Source organism: Zonotrichia albicollis, chromosome 16 (genome assembly GCF_047830755.1).
Source record: "Zonotrichia albicollis isolate bZonAlb1 chromosome 16, bZonAlb1.hap1, whole genome shotgun sequence".
NCBI lineage: Eukaryota > Metazoa > Chordata > Aves > Passeriformes > Passerellidae > Zonotrichia > Zonotrichia albicollis.
The window spans coordinates 7316051-7334734 of record NC_133834.1 but is presented as its reverse complement, the minus strand read 5'-3'; the positions used below and the strand labels follow the sequence as shown (position 1 = coordinate 7334734).

The following is an 18684-nucleotide window of genomic DNA, read 5'->3' as shown; positions in this document are numbered from 1 at the left end:
TTCTTCCTGAACAACCTGTTCAACAGGTACCTCAGTGTGACCGGAGCCCTCACTACTGCCAGGATGCTTTAGTGCAGCAGTCACAGCTGTGCGAAGACACTCGGAGGTAAGAACCACCGTAGGATGCTCTGGGATCCCAGGGATGCTGTGGCAGCCAGGAATACCGTGACATGCTGTAGGACCCCGGGGATGCTGTGGGCTGCGTGGACGCTGTGTGAGGAGCCGAGTGCCAGGAAAGCCGTGCGATCCCAGATGAGTGGGACGCACGGGTTCTGTGGAGCCTGGGGATGCGCTGGGATGTCAGGGATGCTGCGGGAGGAGAGGCTGGGGGGATGCTGCGGGAGCTGTTGCGGGGCCCTGCCCGAGCCCGGCCCCAACGGCCCCAACGGCGCCGCCCGCGGGAGCGCCCGAGGCCGGGGGTCGGCCGGGGCCCGGGCCGAGCACGGCGCCCTGCGCTGCCGCCCCGCCGCGCTGCAAGTGAGATGCACAGAGCCCCGGCGGGGCTCGGGTGGCTTTGAATGTTTAATTGCGGCCGGGGCAGGGACTGCGTGTAGGAGGGAGTCGGGAGCCACAGCCTCTGAAATGTCCCGACTGCCGGTGAGGAGCCCCTAGAAGGGCAAGAACCTCCTTGTTCAGAAAATGAGGAATTCACGAGTACTTTTTTTCTTAATGCAGTTATTAACCTTTTCTATAGTATAGCAGCTATTTTATTCGAGTTCCCCTCGAATGCAAGAGATTTGATAGCCTTGTTCTCTGATACACCTTCTAAAGTTATAAGGATCAGTCCCTCTTCCCTCCTGACAGCCTCATCTATCTCAACTCCAGCACTGCCAATGATAACAACTCACTGTGTTCTTAATTTATGTTTAGCTGCTGGTACTTAGAAAGAAGCTGGAAATACCACTTCTCTCAGATGTCTGTCTTGGCAGTAAACTGGGGACTGTAAATCCTGGGTTGCTTTTGTCTTTATCTCTCTTAGGCAGGCTGCATTAAAGCCACATTTTGCTGCTGTGACTAGATCTTGTCAACATGAAACTCCCTGAAATTGTCTGCATCCAGGAGTGCTGTGGAGCAACTTTCACCATGTAGAAGGAATTTTTACATGTATCTGGTAGTGCTGGGCAGTATTTCATTGACACAAAATTAAAAATGAGTGGAACAGCAACACCCACCCGTCGAAACTCTGACTGCAGTAAGAGCAAACATGCTGGAATACTCAAAAAAATCAATATGAAAGCCGTGGTGACAGGAGGTGCTGGCTATTGTGGATACAAGCTGGGATGTGCTCTTGCCAACATAGGAGCTTCTGTTGTGCTGTGTGACATACACAAGCCTTTGTGGGTGATTCCCAGTGGAGTGGCTTGGATCCAGGTATGATAAACAATATCTTGCCAACTGTCAAAGTTAGTTCATTTGTATTTTCCATAATGTCTTCCTAGTTTTCACTGAATCCAAATACCTATTGCCAATTATTTCAAATTTCTGTGACCTTTTTAACTGTGTGGACATCCCACATGAATTCTGGTGAATGGATTTTAGTATATCTGAAATAATGAAACCAGCAAAACCTGTAATGCATGGGGCAGTTTCACTCCTGACCCCTCAGGATCCTGCCTTCATCTAGGCCTTAGCTAAACCACCTGTAGAATAAACACAGGAGTATTGTGAACCTTAATAAATGTCTTTAAAGAGTTCTTTGGGTTCTATGGAAGAAAAGTATCATTATCAGCAAGCAGGGAGGTGTGCCCAGTTTTGATCCCAGGATATTTGTACAGCAAGTACAGTTCTTTCTGTATGGATTCCCTCTGTGCTAACCCACTGTGTGACAAATGCTCACCTGCAGCTTTGATCTCGTGTCCAAATATCTTCTGTTGTGTATTACAGACAGATATCAGGGATTACAGTGCTGTACTGGCAGTCTGTGAAGGGGCTGACTGTGTGTTTCACGTAGCTTCCTATGGAATGTCAGGAACAGAGCAGGTGAGTCCACATAGTTTTGGTTTTTTCTGTGTGACTGCCCACAGAGAGCGTGAGAGCCTTTGATGCTGTAACACTGCAGGACAGATTTCATCTCTTCAGATCGCCCTGGACTTTTGGTAAATTGTGCTGTGCAAACTGGAGTGCCACCTCAAGCAGGCTGCTTGCAGTGATTTCCTCTCATTAGAGGTTCCACCAGCACCCTGGGAGGGTGCTAGAGATGGAAATGGCATTGAAAAGCTCTGAAATACTGTGAAGACTAAATGAAGGACAAGGGAGGCTGCTTCCCTCCAAAACCCTGATTCTTCCCTAAACCTTCACATGGATCTCCTAGGTGTTAAGGTCACTAGGAGGAATAAAACTTAACTAAATTATAAATTATTTCATATATCTGAATTGTAACAATAACAATATTTGAAGTCTTTAATTGTTCACCATTGGGTAAAAAGCTCTACAGATGCTCTTGATGTAGGACTCTGAGTCACAATTTTATAATTAGAGTTACAAGCACACACACACATCCACACACAAACACACCTCTTTCTTATTTTATTTCATAAGAGGAACTTCAGTAATTACCCTGTCTGGATAGAACAGCTCACTCGAAGTTCTTTGCACTGAGCAATGCATAATTTGAATTGCTGTGGTTAGAGGCAACTGGTCACTAAAGTGCTACTGAAACTGTATGTAACAAACTGCTGCAAGATATGTAATAACTGGACATATATTTTTAGAAGCACTACAATTTTCTTTGCTTCAAGCAGACTAGTCTGTAAAAACACAAGAAAAATACACAAATAGTTTAAAAATAATGATTAGACTTCTTTACGTCTGAAACAGCAGTCTAAATGGCATTTTTAACAATCAAAGCACTAAATTATGTTTATTTGGGGACATTTCTAACATCCCCCTATTGAACTGAATATGTATTATTACTATAAAATGCACCATTTTCTTCTTTTCCTAGTTGCATAAAAAAGAGATTGAAAGTGTCAACATCAGTGGAACAAGACTCATCCTTAATGGTATGTATTTAACTGTGCCATTGGGTGTTAGTACAGCATACCAAACATCACATCCCATTTAGAGAAAGCCACTTGGCCTTTTTGGCACACTCTGTCACCAAGTGCTTGACATTGTTGGCAGAAAATGAGGAAACCTGTAATTGGGGAGGAGAAGGGTTATGCTCAGTTCTCCTAGGAGGTGTGACATGAGAGCCAGCACTGCAGTGCAGCTACTTCAGCTTCTCAACACCTTGTTTGACTGATGTTAGAATCTGTATCCATGTCATGAGTTAACCAATTCCCTGTGTATTTTGTAGTAGTTAACCTGCTTGCTAACAACTTGTACAGGCAGTGAGCAGCCCTTCAAGCAGAAGGACTTCTGTCCTCTGCCCAGCAGGCTGGAGGAGCTCTCCCGAGGCACTTGCTTCTACACTGATGCCTTCCCTTCCAATATGCTCTGCATTTCAACTCACCCAGTCACAAAACAGAAGGATTTTCTCTTTTAAGATTTAACACTTTCTTAGAAAAAATGGCACACAAACTTTTTCCTAAATAATTTTCCACTAAAGTAATTGATTATTCATTGCAGCCTGCAGGAAAAAAAATGTGCCTCGACTGGTGTACACCAGCTCAGTGAATGTGGTGTTTGGAGGGCTTCCCATTGAAGATGGGGATGAGGAATCCTTGGCATATTTCCCAGTTGACAAGGTATTTCATTGTACTTGATTCTCCAATTTCTCTGTTTATTTCCATGTTTCTGAAAAAGCCTGGAGTATTTCTGACAGAGTTTTGCCTGATGGAAGCATCCAGGCACAAGAAAGGCCAGGTGGGCTGATGTAGAATACAAGAAAATAAAGATAATGTGGAAAGTAATCTCACCCCTAAGGAGTTGCAGCTGGGCCAATTATCAAAGCTCAGGATCAGGCCTGACTTTAGCAGGCCACAGCTGTAAGCAATGAGAAGCAGAGTGCTAGAAAAGAGTGGGGTGGCTGGGTGAGAAGGGAACTGGAGTTGGTTGGTTACTTTGTGAAGAAGAAAGAGTCGGTGCTCTGAGGAAATGCCCATGAGAAACACCAGAAGGTATGGAACTGTTGTGATAAGGAGACAGCAGTATGGAACCCTGCAATGAGATCACAACAGGATGAGAGTTTGAGCAGCCTGGTCTGGTGGGAGGTGCCCCTGCCCATGGAAGAGGGGGCTGGAACAAGATGATCACTGAAGTCCCCTTCAACCCAAACCATTCTGTCATTCTTTGAAAGAAAAAAGAAAACTGTTTACACTCTTTGAAGATGCTATTTACAGCTTTGGCACATCAGTTTTATGCACATCAAAGTATATCTATTTCTTTGTTTTTCCTATTAAGGCCTTGATTGGAAAATAACTCCTACAGTGCTGCATTAACATCAGGGATATTCCACCTGGATATGAGGATTCTGTGATATGGCTTGGTGCCTCTTTAGCTATTTATTATCCACATGATTTTTCTGGTTTTCCCTTAGAGGATGACATATATTCAAGGTAGAGCTGATCTGGAAAAGCAGCCCATTTTTATATGGTTTTATTGCATTTAATTTAAAAAGAGAAAGTACTTCTGGCTGCTTTGCATACAAAGTTGTTTTTGGTGTCCCTCCTCTCTCCATCAAGTACTTCACAGTCTTTCAAGAAGTAAATATGGAGATAAAATATGAATATTTTTAATGACATTTTAAGTAACGCTTTCTCTGGGAGAATGCCACACAGAAGTGAGCAGGATACTTCAGACCAAGTGTAATGACTTCAAAACTTGGCTTTTGACTTTTCCGTTACCTGAAGAAGAAATCCAGATTACAAAGTAGTGATCAATTACATTCCTGGCAGCATCCAAAACATACATATATTTATTGCTTCTCAAATGTGCTGAAATTAATTAACCAGATTTGCATATACAAAAATACTTCCTTACCCTAGAAATATTCATGTGTTGTACTCTGAACCTAATATCCCACAACTTCTGTATTTTGAGGTATTTGTTGCCTCTGCTGAGGGAAATCTAGTGAAGAAGAGAAGCCTCTCTGTCCCACCATTCCAGGAACAGATACAAATGTATTTGCTTTTTCTCTGTAGCTTGTTGACCACTATTCCAGGACCAAATCGATTGCAGAACAAATGGTACTAGCAGCTGATGGAATTGCACTAGAAGGTACTTTTGTCTGAGCATGAATTCACAGTAGAATTTACTCCTCTTCTTGTTCCTCCCCAAAATCCTGTGTCTTCTATCAATCCTTAGTGGACAAGACTGCCCAGCAGTTATGAAATTAAGTTACCAACTCCCTCTCACAAATTAGAGTATTTTCATTTATAAATTACTTTTAATTGGTTTTAAGTTCCCACAATGTCTGTAAAAGGTTTTAGCATAGTAACAGTAAGTTCAGTATGTTAATGAAAAATAATAAGAGCGCTATAAATTAAACAAAAACAAGTGTTTAATGTCACTGTCGCATGCAACATAAGTAAAACACAAATGCTGATTAAATTGTTACATCCACACACTCCCTCAAGTTATAAATTAAAATCTGAAGTAGGTACCTGAGCCTAGGGCTTGGAATTATTTATTAGTGCTTCCCAAAGTTTTCCATGTTGAGGAAGCCAGTTATACACTTGAATACTTAAGCTCACCTGTGAGATACTATAACTGCCAGTGCAAAACAAATTAATGTAAAGTGCAACATGATTCTGTGTGACCAAGTGATACTGAGCTAAATTTAGCTGTGGACACCTTACAGAAAAGACTCTTCACTTGATACTTGCAGAGGGCTGTAAGAGATAGAAAGTCCATGATGGGAACTCCATCCCAAAAAAATTATTTGTTCAAAATAAGAAAAGGTATTTCTTCCCCCTTTATTTCCTTCTCATCAAAGCCTCTCCTAATTACAGGACCAATACACAGTTCTGTATTAGTCAGTGAAATAGAACCAAACATCACTGTTTGATTCTGTGCCATAGCAGGACTGATATTTTATATATTTACAAGAACAGTTATTAGCAGATGATGAAACGGCCAGCTAATATACACGGGAAGATTTGATTTTTATGATCCCACTGAAATTGTCAAGAGCTTCTCCCTCACTGCAGTGGGAGCTGCACCTGCTGTTGAGGGAACATTTCAGCTTTGCCTTGTACTGCTAACAGGTCACTGCTTCCCATCACTGATTTTGTGGGGATTAGTTGGTTTCATTCCACTATCCAATATATTTTTGAACAACCTGCTCACTTCAGTGAACTCATCACCACAGCCAACACATTCATTCACTGCTCTGGCACAGGGACAAGGGACTGATTAGAAAGAGATTTTTTTTAAAATATCTGGTGTTTTCTAGGAACAACTATGCTTACAGAACTTCTCTGAATCTTTTCTTGCTATTTTGTATGCTCTAATTCTCCCATCTTATTATCTAACTCCCAATGCAGCACCTTCTGGTATGTATTATTTTTTAAGGTAATGAAATTAATTTAGAGTAAGTTCTGCTGCCTCAGCCTTTGGTTCATACACACAAAGATGCAGTGCAGTGATGTGAAGGTCTCTTAGGAATGCTCTTATCCCATGTTCTAGGAGGTGGAATACTCCACACGTGCGTTCTGCGCCCGCCAGGCATCTACGGACCAGAGGAGCAGAGACACCTGCCAAGGCTTGCAGTATGTCATCTGAAATTTTAACCAGCACAGTTTGCTATGATATGGGTAAAAGGCTGAAAGGAACATCACTTATTTGTATTACAAATTGACTGATCTTGTTGGGTAGCAATTCAACAATTCAGTCATTTGCTGAGGATATTATAGCATTTTTAACAAGCATTATATCTGTAAAGTGTAGATTTTAAAAGTCTTTTTTTAATTAAATGCAAACACATGAAAATCCAGCTTTATAATTTAATGATTACTGTAAGATTCAGGCGAATCCATGATATTTTAAATGTCTGTTTACATGCAACTTACACCAAATTGTTTTAAATATTAATAAGAAGAGATACAGCAAAATATCTTATTTCCACTCTCAACTATGAACAGCTTTCCCTGTCCAATGAAACAGGTTCCAAAGTTGGAAGCACCCTCTGGTACAACAGGTTACTGAGGGCAGCACCCGAGGTGTTCACATTTTACTCTTTTTCACTTGATTTTAAATTGCAGGGTCAACAGATGATGTTTAGAGCATGGCCCCTGTAGAATTCTGTGAGCAGTTATTTTAAAAGTATTAGTGTAATATTAAGTTATACACAGTTTTCAGGAAATAATAAATTCAAGTTGACCACATAAGAGATATTTTTTATTTGTGGCTGAGGTAGGAAATTATATTGCAGTCAGCCAGATAATGTTATCTACTTGTATATAATTTTAGGAATGGAAAATATCATTTTAGTTAAATCTGAGATTTTATTTTAGCCTATTTAAAAATATAATATTTAAAAATTTCTATTTGATTTTGAGCTTTATTGTTTTGAGCCAAATTTAAGGCATCATGCAAATGTCATGTTTTGCAGTTTCTAAAATGTACCTGTTCAATGAAAACTGGGATGCTTTCCTTCCAGACAAAGTGAATCTTCCAGTTTTTCCTAGCCAAAGCTATTTGATAAATTTGATCCAATTTAGTGAATACTTTTGATCCACTCAGAACTGTAACTTACCTTTCCATACAATATTTTATTTATCCCTAGAACAGACTTATATTTTTTGTAAATTCAGGACATATTGCAATACATCTTTTGACATTTTCTCGTGAATATTTTTAATTTATTCATATGTTTCCTTTTTTTTTTAAGTAGAGTTAAACCTACATTTAGCTGGACAAGAAAGTACACTTCACCTCATTGTAAAACTCATTTTGTTACGGTTTCATGTTTGTTTTTATCTACAGAAGATTATTGAGAGAAGGCTACTTAGCTTCAAGTTTGGGGACCCAAGTGTTCAAATGAACTGGATACACGTAGAGAATTTTGTACAAGCTCATATTCTAGCTGCTCGAGCTCTCACCCCTGAAAAGAACTACATAGCTGTAAGTACACAGTGAAACCAGCACAGATCTCACTTGACAGCAACCACTGCAGTAAATGGGTTTTTGGCCTTCAGCTCTCATTGGTGTCTGTGTTTGCAGCTGGTCAGGGTGCTATGAGCAATGTGGGATGGGCACAGTGCTGGCTGGTGGTGTTGGTTAAGAGATGGAATATTCAGTTCTGTAACAATGTCTCCATCTCTGCATTTTTAAAATGCAATATTTATAATTTCTGGAAGATGAGCAAAGAATGTTTTCAATGTTGGAAATGAAAGTGGAAGTTCAGGCAGATTGATCCTGTTCCCTGTACAGGTCCAGATTTAATGTTCTGAACTGTGATGGTCAGTTCTTCCCAACAGAGGCACATTTCATTTGGGTTCATTGCTTTCAAAAAGAGTCACAGCTGTTTTCCTCCTTGTAAATACAGGTTTTTAATCACCTAGAAGCATTGCTCTGAGAGTATATTAGAAAGGGATTCAAAGTAGATTTTCTTTTCTTAAAGAAAATTTCTTAATTGTTTTTTCTTAAAAAGTAGTTTAAGAACCTACTTTTTCTAAAACCCTGAAAGCAAAAGGAAAGCAGGAACACAGAGCTTGGCTACACAGGAGTGTTGTGGGTTCCAGTGAGCCTTAACCAGCCCCAGGGCAGAATATTCCCCCCTTTGGTGGATGTGCCAGCAGCAGCAGTGAGCTCCAGCTCCAGGGGTGTCTGCACATCAGCACAGCCACTCTGAACAGGCACATCTGGAATAAACCATTTATTCCCAGGCAGGTTAAGCACACAAGCCCCCTGCTCACCAATTCTGTTGTACCCAACAGTGCCACTGAATGAAACACAGGCAGAGTTTGTGACTCGGGTGTGCACCCACTCATATTTGATATTGCTGGATTATTTTTAAGCTGCTCATAAGGGGTGAGATAAAGAAAAAGAAGTCAATATATATGCAGTACTATTTTTACTGACTCTCTTTTCTACCTCTTTAACAGAGTGGCCAGGTGTATTTCATTCATGATGGAGAAAAATCCAACCTTTTTGAATGGCTGACTCCCCTGGTACGTGCAATACTGATTTCCAAGTACATTCATTTCTTTGACTGTATGAAACTGCAGCTTTTGTGTGCATGCTACATTTTGATGTTTGCTTTGGGTGTGTGAGTTCCACATGGAACTCTCTGAATGTGGGCTTCATTCCTGCCTGAATTTCAATGTGATTAGCACTGTAACAAAGCCCACCCAAATACTGCATTAAAGCAAATGTCTTCCCTGAGACCAAAGGACCCTCTACAGCAGCACCCTGTCCTGAGCTGTTACTGCCTCCATTTATGGGGCATGCAGATGGGAATAATGGGCATTTCAAAATACCATGTTGTTGCTAATGATAGGCTCAAAACCATAAACATGTCATGATGTTAAATTAGGTATCAGCACACTATGCCATTTTCATTAATTATTTTAATTTCTTTCATTATTTTAAGATACAAAAATGACATAGTGTCTGTGAGTGACATTTAACTGGCATCTCCTTAAAAATGAAAAATAGTAAATACTAAGAGCCATGATTAGTTTTTCTAACAGTAAATATTTCCATAAATATCTTCTATATTGAAACTTTAAAACTTGTTTAAAGTTTCTGGGGGTTTTCATTGTTTTTTAAATCTTTTTCAGTTTGAAGGATTAGGTTGCAGTAAGCCATGGATACGTATTCCTACTTGTGTAGTCTATGCATCAGGTAAAATATTTTATCAACATTTCTCTTTCCTGTTCATACTACCCTCATTCCTAACTGTAATATAATATTGTTTTACTTGCCCACAATTTTCATTTTCATGTATAGAAATGCTGTCTGCTCACCTAGTGTTCAGCAGTGTAAAACTCACCTCTGTGCAGTTGAAACCAGAGTGATCTCTTATTCAAGTCCCACTAAAAGAGGTTCTCTGTTGCCATATTTTTTATGAAGCCTCATGACCTCTTCACTACATCTGTGCCCAGCTTTTTCCCTTTTCCAAAACCTTTTTCCACAAGCACAATAATTAAGATTAAATTAAATTAGATTAAATTCCAGCCCCTTGAGAGCAAGTAGTGAGATGGTGTTAACAATGGTGCCCTGAGCTCTCAGGTCTGTGATTATCCTTTTTAGCATTTACAGTGTGAGATGTCAATCACAATGGCAAAGCAATTTGCTGTTCTTACCTCAAGTGAAAATCTTTTGTTCTGCAGCCACATTCATGGAACGCCTTCATGCACTGCTGAGACCAGTTGTTGACCTGCCCCCACTGCTGACCAGAAATGAGGTAAAGTCTGTGTCTGTAAACTTTCCTTCATTCCCATGGGATCCATGCATGTTCATCTGAGGGAGACTCAGTCAGTGGAAAGTAACATCCACTCAGTGCTGCTTCAGCCTCCAGTTTCCAGGGCAAATACATGCCTTGTGTACAATTTAGGCAATATATTGTGCTTGGTTGCCATGATTTTTGGAAAGAGCTTATGCTTGCAATCTGGGAGAGCTCCTCTCTTCCAAGGGTCAGTGTCCTGCATGCCTTGGCTGGGCCTTTAGGAACCTACCTGATGGCTTTGACCTGACTCTTTGAGTACCTAAGCTAGGGAACACTTGCAGAACATTTTTTGTGACATTTACAGATTCTACTTTGCATCTTTTGATGTCTCTTTGTGCTTTCAAGAATCTCCTTTTGAGGGGACAATTTTAAGAATAATGTGTGCAATACTCACAGGACATTGACATAATGTAGTGGGGGTTTTTGTATTTTACATTTCCTTTAACTGTGTCTCTGCTGCCATTCACAGTTTGTTCCAGCTGCCTGTGTGGTCATACCTTTGTGTGTTGACTCTTTTGCCCTGCAGGTACAGAAAATTTCTGTAACTCACACGTTTCGAATAGACAAGGCACGAGCTCAGCTGGGGTACCGCCCACAGAAGTTTGACTTTGCTGATTCTGTGAACCACTACCTTGAATCCAGACCACGCTCATATTATAAGCTCTTCCTCAATATTTCCCTTGCTTTATTTGTTACTTTAATTTTGGCTTTTATTTTTACAAAACTTGGTGGCCTCTCAAGTTTGAGGTTTTTTAAGGGAAGACAACACTGACCTGCACAAACTGCACGGTCACAGCATTGCTACCCAGAGCATTCAACTCCTGCTATAGTTACTGGCACAGTGCAACAGAGACAGCTGCTTCTGAATTTACAAATAATATCACAAACGAGTGGCTGGACCTGAGAAATTAAAATACAGCAAACAATAATTGCCAAATCACTGAAACACAACCAGAGTCATGATTGTTGCCTCTATTTCAAATCAAAATAACTTTCCAAATTGCTTGCTGAAGTAAATGAGAACCTGCAGGAAAAACAAGAGCTGCAGACAGCCTGCAGTGCTTCACCAGTGAAGAAAAATGGCTGAAATAAGAAGAAAGACTGACCACAGTTTCTGTCGTGGCTCACTACCTTGTGGAACGGAGGAACAAAGGCACAGACAGAACAGATTACTGCAAATAACACACACCAGGCCTACAGAGACTTCACACTGTGTGATTTCATGAATTAGCTCTAGCACCACATCTGAATGAAAATAAAAGTGTACTTGAAACATTACTGAAGTCCGTGCTGTGCCTCTGCACAATTTCCCAGAAGTGCCCCCTGCCCTGCCCCTGGCACAGAGCTGTGGGTACCTGCTGGCAGGGGTTTTCACAGGCTATTTTAGTTAAATTGGAAGTTACTTAGTAAGTTACATTAGTTAAGTGTATTTATGACACAGTAGCTATCTGTGCTATGGCTTGCACAGATCTTTGTACAGATTTCTTCACCTCCGGTAGTTAAGGGCAACAACTAACACAGTTCAGTTGCTCCTCAGCTGAACTTAAGGCCCAAGTCTGTTTTGGCACCAAATTTCTGAAGTACAGCAGCTTCAAATCCCTGCAGCAGCTGAAGTGAACAATGTGTTTTTCACATTACTGCTCAGCTAAAATGGACATAAAGAACAGTCCAGCTCCTTCCCATCCACCATCCCATCACAGTGGGAGTTTATCAGAGAAATCTCTTTCCCATGTGCATCTTTCCAACCTGCAACATGGAGAGAGAAAAACCAAGGGCAAGATGCAAACAGTAGAGAGCTTAGGAAAGGGCTAGGGATGAGAGCTTGAGAAATCATGGTCTGGAGGGGAGTAATCATGGATGGGTTTGAGAATTCTGGAGAGGGTGTGAACACTGGCACCTCCCCTCCAGGGGAGTCCAGGGCAGGCCACAAAGCCCAGGGTCGGGTTGCTGTAATGCAAAAGCAGCGTGGAAAGGCAGAACCCCTGAAAATAAGAGCGTTTCTTGTTTTATTCTTAAAGCAAGAGAACCGCACAGTGGATAATCCCTTTTCTGTAGTCAATATCACAACTCTGTATAATATTGATTTACCGACGGTCACCGACAGCCCCGAGCACCCTGAGCGCACCGTACCCGGCCCGCGCAGCGCCGCTCGCCCCGTGCGGGCCCCGGGCCGCCCCCGCCGGCAGCTCCCGCGGTTCTGCTGAGCGGGAACGAAAAGGAGCCGCCGCGGCGGGGACAAAAACAACTTGGCAGCGGTGGGATTCGAACCCACGCCATCGAAATGACTGGAGCCTAAATCCAGCGCCTTAGACCACTCGGCCACGCTACCGCCTGGCTGCTCACCCTCCCGCCAGGCCTCTTTGACGGAGCAACGCCGTCGTTCTTTCCCTCTATCTCTGCACACTGCCCAGCTGTGTCCGCGGCACCCCCCCGCCTGCAGCTCCCGCCGCAGCCCCTGAACGCCGCTGCCGCCGCCGGTGCCAGCCCCGCGCTCTCCGTGCCCGCGGCTGCGGCGGCGCCGCCAGGCCCGGCCCAGCGCAGTCCCCGCCCCCGCCCGCTAGGTGGCGCCGCCGCCCCGTGCCCGGCGCCGTTTGCGCACGTGGCCCCGCGCTCAGGCGGACGAGCCGGGACCGCCGGCCGGAGCTCGCCGCGGGGCTTCGGCTCCTTCTCCCGGGCTCGGCCGGGCCTTGAGCCTCGGCCCCTTCCTCCCTAGGGGCTTTGGGGCCGTCAGGCTGCGCCTCGGGGGCATTTTGTCCGCGGCAGGCCCAGGCGAGTACCTCGGCAAGGCGCTACCGTGCGGTCTGTGCCCCACAGCAGCCGCGGCTCCAGCTGGTCCTCGGGAGCGCTTGGCCCGTGTCGTGGTCCCGCAGGGTAGAGGGCAGCCCTTGGCTGGTGCCTTGGCAGCCGCGGTAGCAGGTGTGCACACACTCCAGCTGGGAAGAAGGTCCGTCCGGCCCGTATCAGCACCCACTGCCTCCCCTGCCCGCTGCAGTCGCCTCTGGCCCACCAGGGCACACGTGCTGCTGCCCAGGAGCTGCCAGCGCGCTGCGAGGCCAGTGGTGACCTTCCCTGGCAGCTGCTCCCTTGGCACGGCACTGTGTCCTCAGCTGAACCATTCCCACCCCACACGGGCGGCCCCGCCGCCTTTATCTCGCTGGCAGCTGGGGTCGGGCTGCCCGCACTCGCTTTGCTGTCCCGCCTGTCGCTGCTCCGTACCTCGGGACCGCGTGGGTCGGTGGTTTCCCTGTCCGCCTCAATCAGAGAGCTGCCTTTGGCAACCAGAGCCTGATTCAGTCACTGGTGAGTAGCAAGATGAATTCTCATGTTGTGGGAGGCCTGCAGGAGAAATTTGTATAATTACTCTGTGGACAGAGGTAAAAATAGCAAGACCAAATACAATGCAATTAAAACAATATGGAGAAATTATGTCCACCATTGCCCTTCTTCCCATAGAAAGTCTTGCACTGGTGCTGCAGGAAGTTTTAGGTGTGTGTTACATGCACCTCCCATGAGACTGGAGTGAGGTTTATGACCAGCTTGATTCACCTTGTAAGACCAGATTGTCATAGGAGTATGAGGGCAAAAATTGTCAGGAAATTGATTGATTTAAAGACAATGTTTAAATCTGCAGATTTAAACAAATGCAGAATAAAATTGCTCTGCAACTTAATATCATAATGGGTGTCCTTTCCTTTTTCCTTTCAAAAACCACAGTTCCCTAGAACAATGATTTCTAAAGGAAACCTTATTTAAAATGAGCATACTTAAACTTTACAAGCTATAGTGCTCTTGGAAAAAAACTCATGCAGTGCTGAACATACTCAATGGAAGAATAACATACTAGATTTGCAGGTCACCGATTCCCTAGGTTGCCATTTGAAATTTAATTTTTAGTATTTTCAAACAACAAAAATAGTGACTCAAACTCTTTAAGTGCAAAGGATAAAACACATAATGTATAAATAGAAAACTAAAACTAGAACATACAGCATGTCTGGGCCAATCCCTGATTTCAACATGTCTTTAGTTTTTCATCATCACTGATTGTTCTTTTAAAAAAATGTTAGAGAAGAGAAGCCCCAGGCTTAAACCTGAGATTAAGTACACCCTTGCACCAGGGTAGCAGAGCTGGGTTATTTAAAAGCATGAGAAATGTGTAGCTTGACAAGGCATCACCTGTGTTCCTGATAGAGCACAACATTCTCCATGAGGATTTATTGCAGAAGGCAGCTGTGGGGCTCCTTTTAATCCAAAATAATGCAAAGTATTTTGTGTCCAGAGAAGGGCAACAGAGCTGGTGAAGGGTTAGAGGGCAAATCCTGTGAGGAGCAGCTGAGGGAGCTGGGGGTGTTCAGGCTCTCTGGAACTCCCTGAAAGGAGGTTGTGGCAACATGGGGACCAGTCTCTCCTCCCAAGTAACAAGACAAAAGGAAATGGCCCCCAGCTGCATTCAGGGGGTTCAGGTTGGATATTAGGAGAAACTTTTCCACTGAAAGAGTGGGTTAAGCATTGGAACAGGCTGCCTAGGGAAGTGGTGGAGTCACCATCCCTGGAAGTGTTCAAAAAACAAGTAGACGTGGCACTTTGTGATACGGTCATGTGGGTGTGGGGGGATTCAGTGAAAGGTTGGTCCTGACCTTGGAGGTCTTTTGCAACCCTAATGATCCATGATTTGCCTGAGTTTAAAGCAAGCTGCTCTCATGACGTGTTCAGCTGTGCTCATGGATCACACCAGTTACAGTATTCCACCTTTATCAGTAGCCTACCATGGCAGCTGGTGATTTTTTAACCATTATCAACACAATTTCACACAGTGGGAACCACACATCTGGCTTCTTTTAGGCTTTCAGAATTCATTGGATGAGTCTGTGCTCTTCCCAGGCCCTGCCTTGAAGCATCCCAACATCAGCCCTGCTGGGTGCTGCTCTCCTCAGGGTGCTCAGCTGGGCTGTCAGCAGAGTGCAAAATGAAGAAATAAATGCAGGTTCTGGTGCTCTGGGGTAAAAGTGCTCAGTTATTGATAACTGCTAATATTTACCACACTGATTTGCAGCTGGGAAATGAATAAGACCTCAAGAGTTTTTCTGCACAATCACTAACATTGCAAATGTGTTTCAGTTTAAACACTGTATGAATTTGAGAAAAAATGTGCCCTTAGGAAGCAGCATTAAAGAGGGGCTCAGTCAAGTGTCTGCTTGACATTCTCAAACCAGGGCTTGCAGCCTCAGCGTGGTGCTGGAAATTGGTGACAAAATTACAGGTACTGTCAAATGGCAGGTGGTGTTCCAGCATGTGTGCTGCTCCCTCCAGTCCCCATGCTGAGACACAGTTTAATTTATGTAACTAATGGTGGGTTTTCCTGGCAGAGAGTCAGAGCATCTGCTCTGTGTGTTTTTAATTAAATATTGGTAATCTTCCTCCTGAAGATTATCTCAGCAGCAGTGTTTTTCTGCTCTCTTTGGAGAGCACCGGGATTGTGCATTTTTCTGTCTGTGGTGCTGCAAGAGACCATCCATCTGTCACAAAGGACGTACTCACATCTTCCAGTCTTGGTTCTGTAACCTCTGCTCATGGTAAAAAGTACTAATGAGGATAATTTACATGAGTAAGGGATTGAATAGCAGTAAAAAAGGCAGATTCTTTGCAGGCTGCCAAGTAATACAATTAAGCCAAAACCTATTTACATTAATTTCCATGTAACTCATGAAAGGATAAGGAGTTTTGTTTAAATTTTCCACAAATTCTAGCTTGAGGAAAAGCTTAAACATGGGCATTTTCAACCCAGAAAGCCAGTGTTTTGGGACAAATTCAAATGTGGCTGCTTTGGGGAAACACGGACTTTGGAACGTGAAATCTGGCGCATAATACTGCCAATTCTTATGGGGAAATGCGCAATAGCGCAATTTAATTTAGCTCCAAAGACCAACCTGAAGGGTAGGCAGGCCCCATGGTCGCTGCTCCCTGTGCCTTCCCTCAGGGTTGGGACCTTCGGGAGCTGCTGTGCCAGGGATGCTTCCCATGGGAGCACCTGCCCAGGACAGCCCCTCCTTTCAGCTCCGTGCCCAACACGAACAGAAATGAAAGCAAATTTGGGTGGCTCTCGTGTGAGCAGCGGCCACCCGTGAGACTCATCCTGTGAGACCTGCACACCCGCTCTCCTTCCTGGCCCCGGGATTCCCCGTCGCTAATACCTAACGGTGTTAGCTGGGAGTTCTGCTCCGATTTTTGTCGGTTTTCTCACTGGAATAAAGCACCTGGCAGGGTCCCGGCGCCGTAGCGCTGTGAGGCGGCGCGCCGGACGCCCGCTGAGGGAGCGGGGGCGGTGCCTTGGTAGGACCGCGGGCGGTGAGGGGCGGCCCCGCTGCCCGGCTCCCGCCTCCTCCCTCCCCTCAGCTGGTCAGCTTCTCCTCCCACCGCCTGCCTTCCCTTAGCAGGGCGGCTGCTGGAACGCGGTGCGGGGTCTGTGGGATCGCTCCGTACCGGGTTGCACGGCGGATCTGGGCTCTCCTAAGCCGGTAGGTGCCGTCGCGGTGCGGGGCCTGGCCCGGCGGCGGTGGGAGCTGCCTGAGCGCCGCCCGCGGCGGGAAGCGCGGGAAGGGCGTTTTTAATTGCGGAAAATGACGATCGCTGGGGTGGTCAGAGCCTGCGAAAGGCCGGCGGGTAAGCTTCTGCACGGGCCCAAAAATAACCTGATTTGTGGCATTGGGCAGCAGTGCTGCCCTCACACCTGAAAGTTGGCGTTTCGTGCATTTATGTTTCCACGACAGTGCGCATAATTTGGTGCTTAGGCTGTTGAAAAGTGCCAGGTGCTGTCTGTGACCGTGGAACAGCTGCTGTGTGCGGGGCTGAGTCCGCCCTGACAGCTTGGGACGGCTCCAGGACGGTTCGTGTTCGGAGAATTCTTCAAATACCTCAATGCGCATAAAGCATGGAGTTAATTAACAAAGTGAGGTACTGAGCAAATGCCTGCGAAAAGTCAGCGATAGCCAATTGTGCAGAGTATTTAAAGCCAGTTGAAATGACAGGTCTATTAATGGCAATGAAAGGATATTTTAAAGTTGTCTTGGAAGTTCCTTTTGTGTCCTTTTCAAGCCCCGTGTTTTGGATGCTCTTACCGTAGTGTTTATGTGCTGTTTGGCAGCCGGGTGGATTTCACTGGGAAGGGCTGTTCTTGCGCCTCACTGCCTGCAGCTCTAAAAGCCATTGGTGTGTTTGCAGCCGTGCTGGGTTTCCTTGCACAGGGTTTTGTCTCAAATGCTTCGTATTCTGAGCTGGTGCAGCTGAACTCAGCCTTTGTTTCATGAATTTTGCATTGTTGCTCTCTAACACTCAGATTAATAAAATAATTATCCCAGCTGTGCTTGCAGGCAAACTGAATGGGATTTGCCATGGTGTTTGCAGTAATGATATGCTGGAAGGGACCTGTGTTAAAGGCTTCTCTTTAGAAATCTGTCTTTGGTAAGACAGCGTTTTCAAAGATGGACTGCAAGCTGAGATATCTCTGGGGTTTTTTTATCTTGTTTTTTTATCACAGCTCTTACCTGGACTCACTAAACCTGTTTTCTTGCAGTGTGTGGTGCAGATGAGAATAGACATTTACTTTGCAGGTGTCCATTGGGTGTTTGGAAAGCACAATAGTTCTGCAATATGCTACAGGACATTAACATAGCTAGTGGGATTGTTCTGGACAAGTTTATATAGCTTTGGGTCTGTATCTCATAAGGGTGATAATACTTTTTAGGGTGCATAGTCTGTATAGTTGCTTAGGTTAAATTTTGTATCTGGAATTTAAAAGAATGTTAATCTGAAAGGTGATTTCTCTCTTTTAGGAAAAAACCTATTTGTTACTCTTAAAGGTATCTTGTTAAATGGCTTTAACTGATATGGTGTTCAACCAGAAGGGATTTAGTATTATACCAGGGAGAGCTGGGTCATGGTTGCTTTAATGCTTCTCCACAAGACAAGCTGGGATTCTGTTACAGGGCAGTTCCTGCCTGTCCTGTGTTAAGGAGTTGCAGGGGGCTGTGTCTGAGCTGAAGCAGTGAATTAGAAGGAAATGGAGATGCTCCAGTTGTCCCCTCTTCTGCTGACTGTAGCATTTCTATCACTCAACTCTTTGGGATGAATTAAGGCAGGTTTAGATGCTGAGGCCACTGTAGAACCTCAGCCAAGAGTCTCACTAAACCCAGCAGTGCTTTGTAGCAACAGATACCCACAAGAAACAAGTCATGCTCTAACAGCCCTGTGATGTGAATTTTCCCTGCTGTTTATCTGTGTTCACATATTTGCATGTTGTCCTTGCCACTCACTCACCTGCCTCTCCTGACCGTGTGGCTCTTGGAAATAAA

General features: G+C 44.4%; 2 protein-coding genes and 1 non-coding gene across 7 annotated transcripts in view; 2 read left to right on the top strand and 1 right to left on the bottom strand.

The window, feature by feature from the left end:
* The first annotated feature begins 978 nt into the window (after positions 1–978).
* LOC102072886 (putative short-chain dehydrogenase/reductase family 42E member 2) lies at positions 979–13049 on the top strand. The gene is made up of 12 exons (XM_074553266.1): positions 979–1371; positions 1885–1980; positions 2945–3002; positions 3571–3689; positions 5085–5160; positions 6571–6653; positions 7870–8007; positions 8991–9056; positions 9669–9732; positions 10221–10294; positions 10863–11076; positions 12748–13049. Exons 1-12 carry the CDS (start codon positions 1150–1152, stop codon positions 13047–13049), a joined length of 1512 nt encoding a protein of 503 aa, XP_074409367.1. The 5' UTR covers positions 979–1149.
* TRNAL-UAG (transfer RNA leucine (anticodon UAG)) lies at positions 12584–12665 on the bottom strand. Its single transcript has one exon. It is a non-coding gene; the product is annotated as a tRNA-Leu (tRNA).
* A 465-nt stretch (positions 13050–13514) lies between the features above and the next one.
* Positions 13515–18684, top strand: part of EEF2K (eukaryotic elongation factor 2 kinase) — a 29597-nt gene continuing 24427 nt past the window's right edge. The window contains exon 1 of one of the 5 annotated variants that reach the window (XM_074552718.1): positions 13515–13636. Coding sequence is in view for 3 of the 5 variants with exons in the window: in XM_074552717.1 (XP_074408818.1) it covers positions 16954–16996 (43 nt within the window). In the remaining 2 variants the exon portion in view is untranslated. Of the gene's footprint in view, positions 13637–16695; positions 16852–16887; positions 16997–18684 lie in introns of those variants that run through there. The other 4 variants (XM_005487344.4, XM_074552717.1, XM_074552716.1 and 1 more) reach the window with 4 other exon arrangements.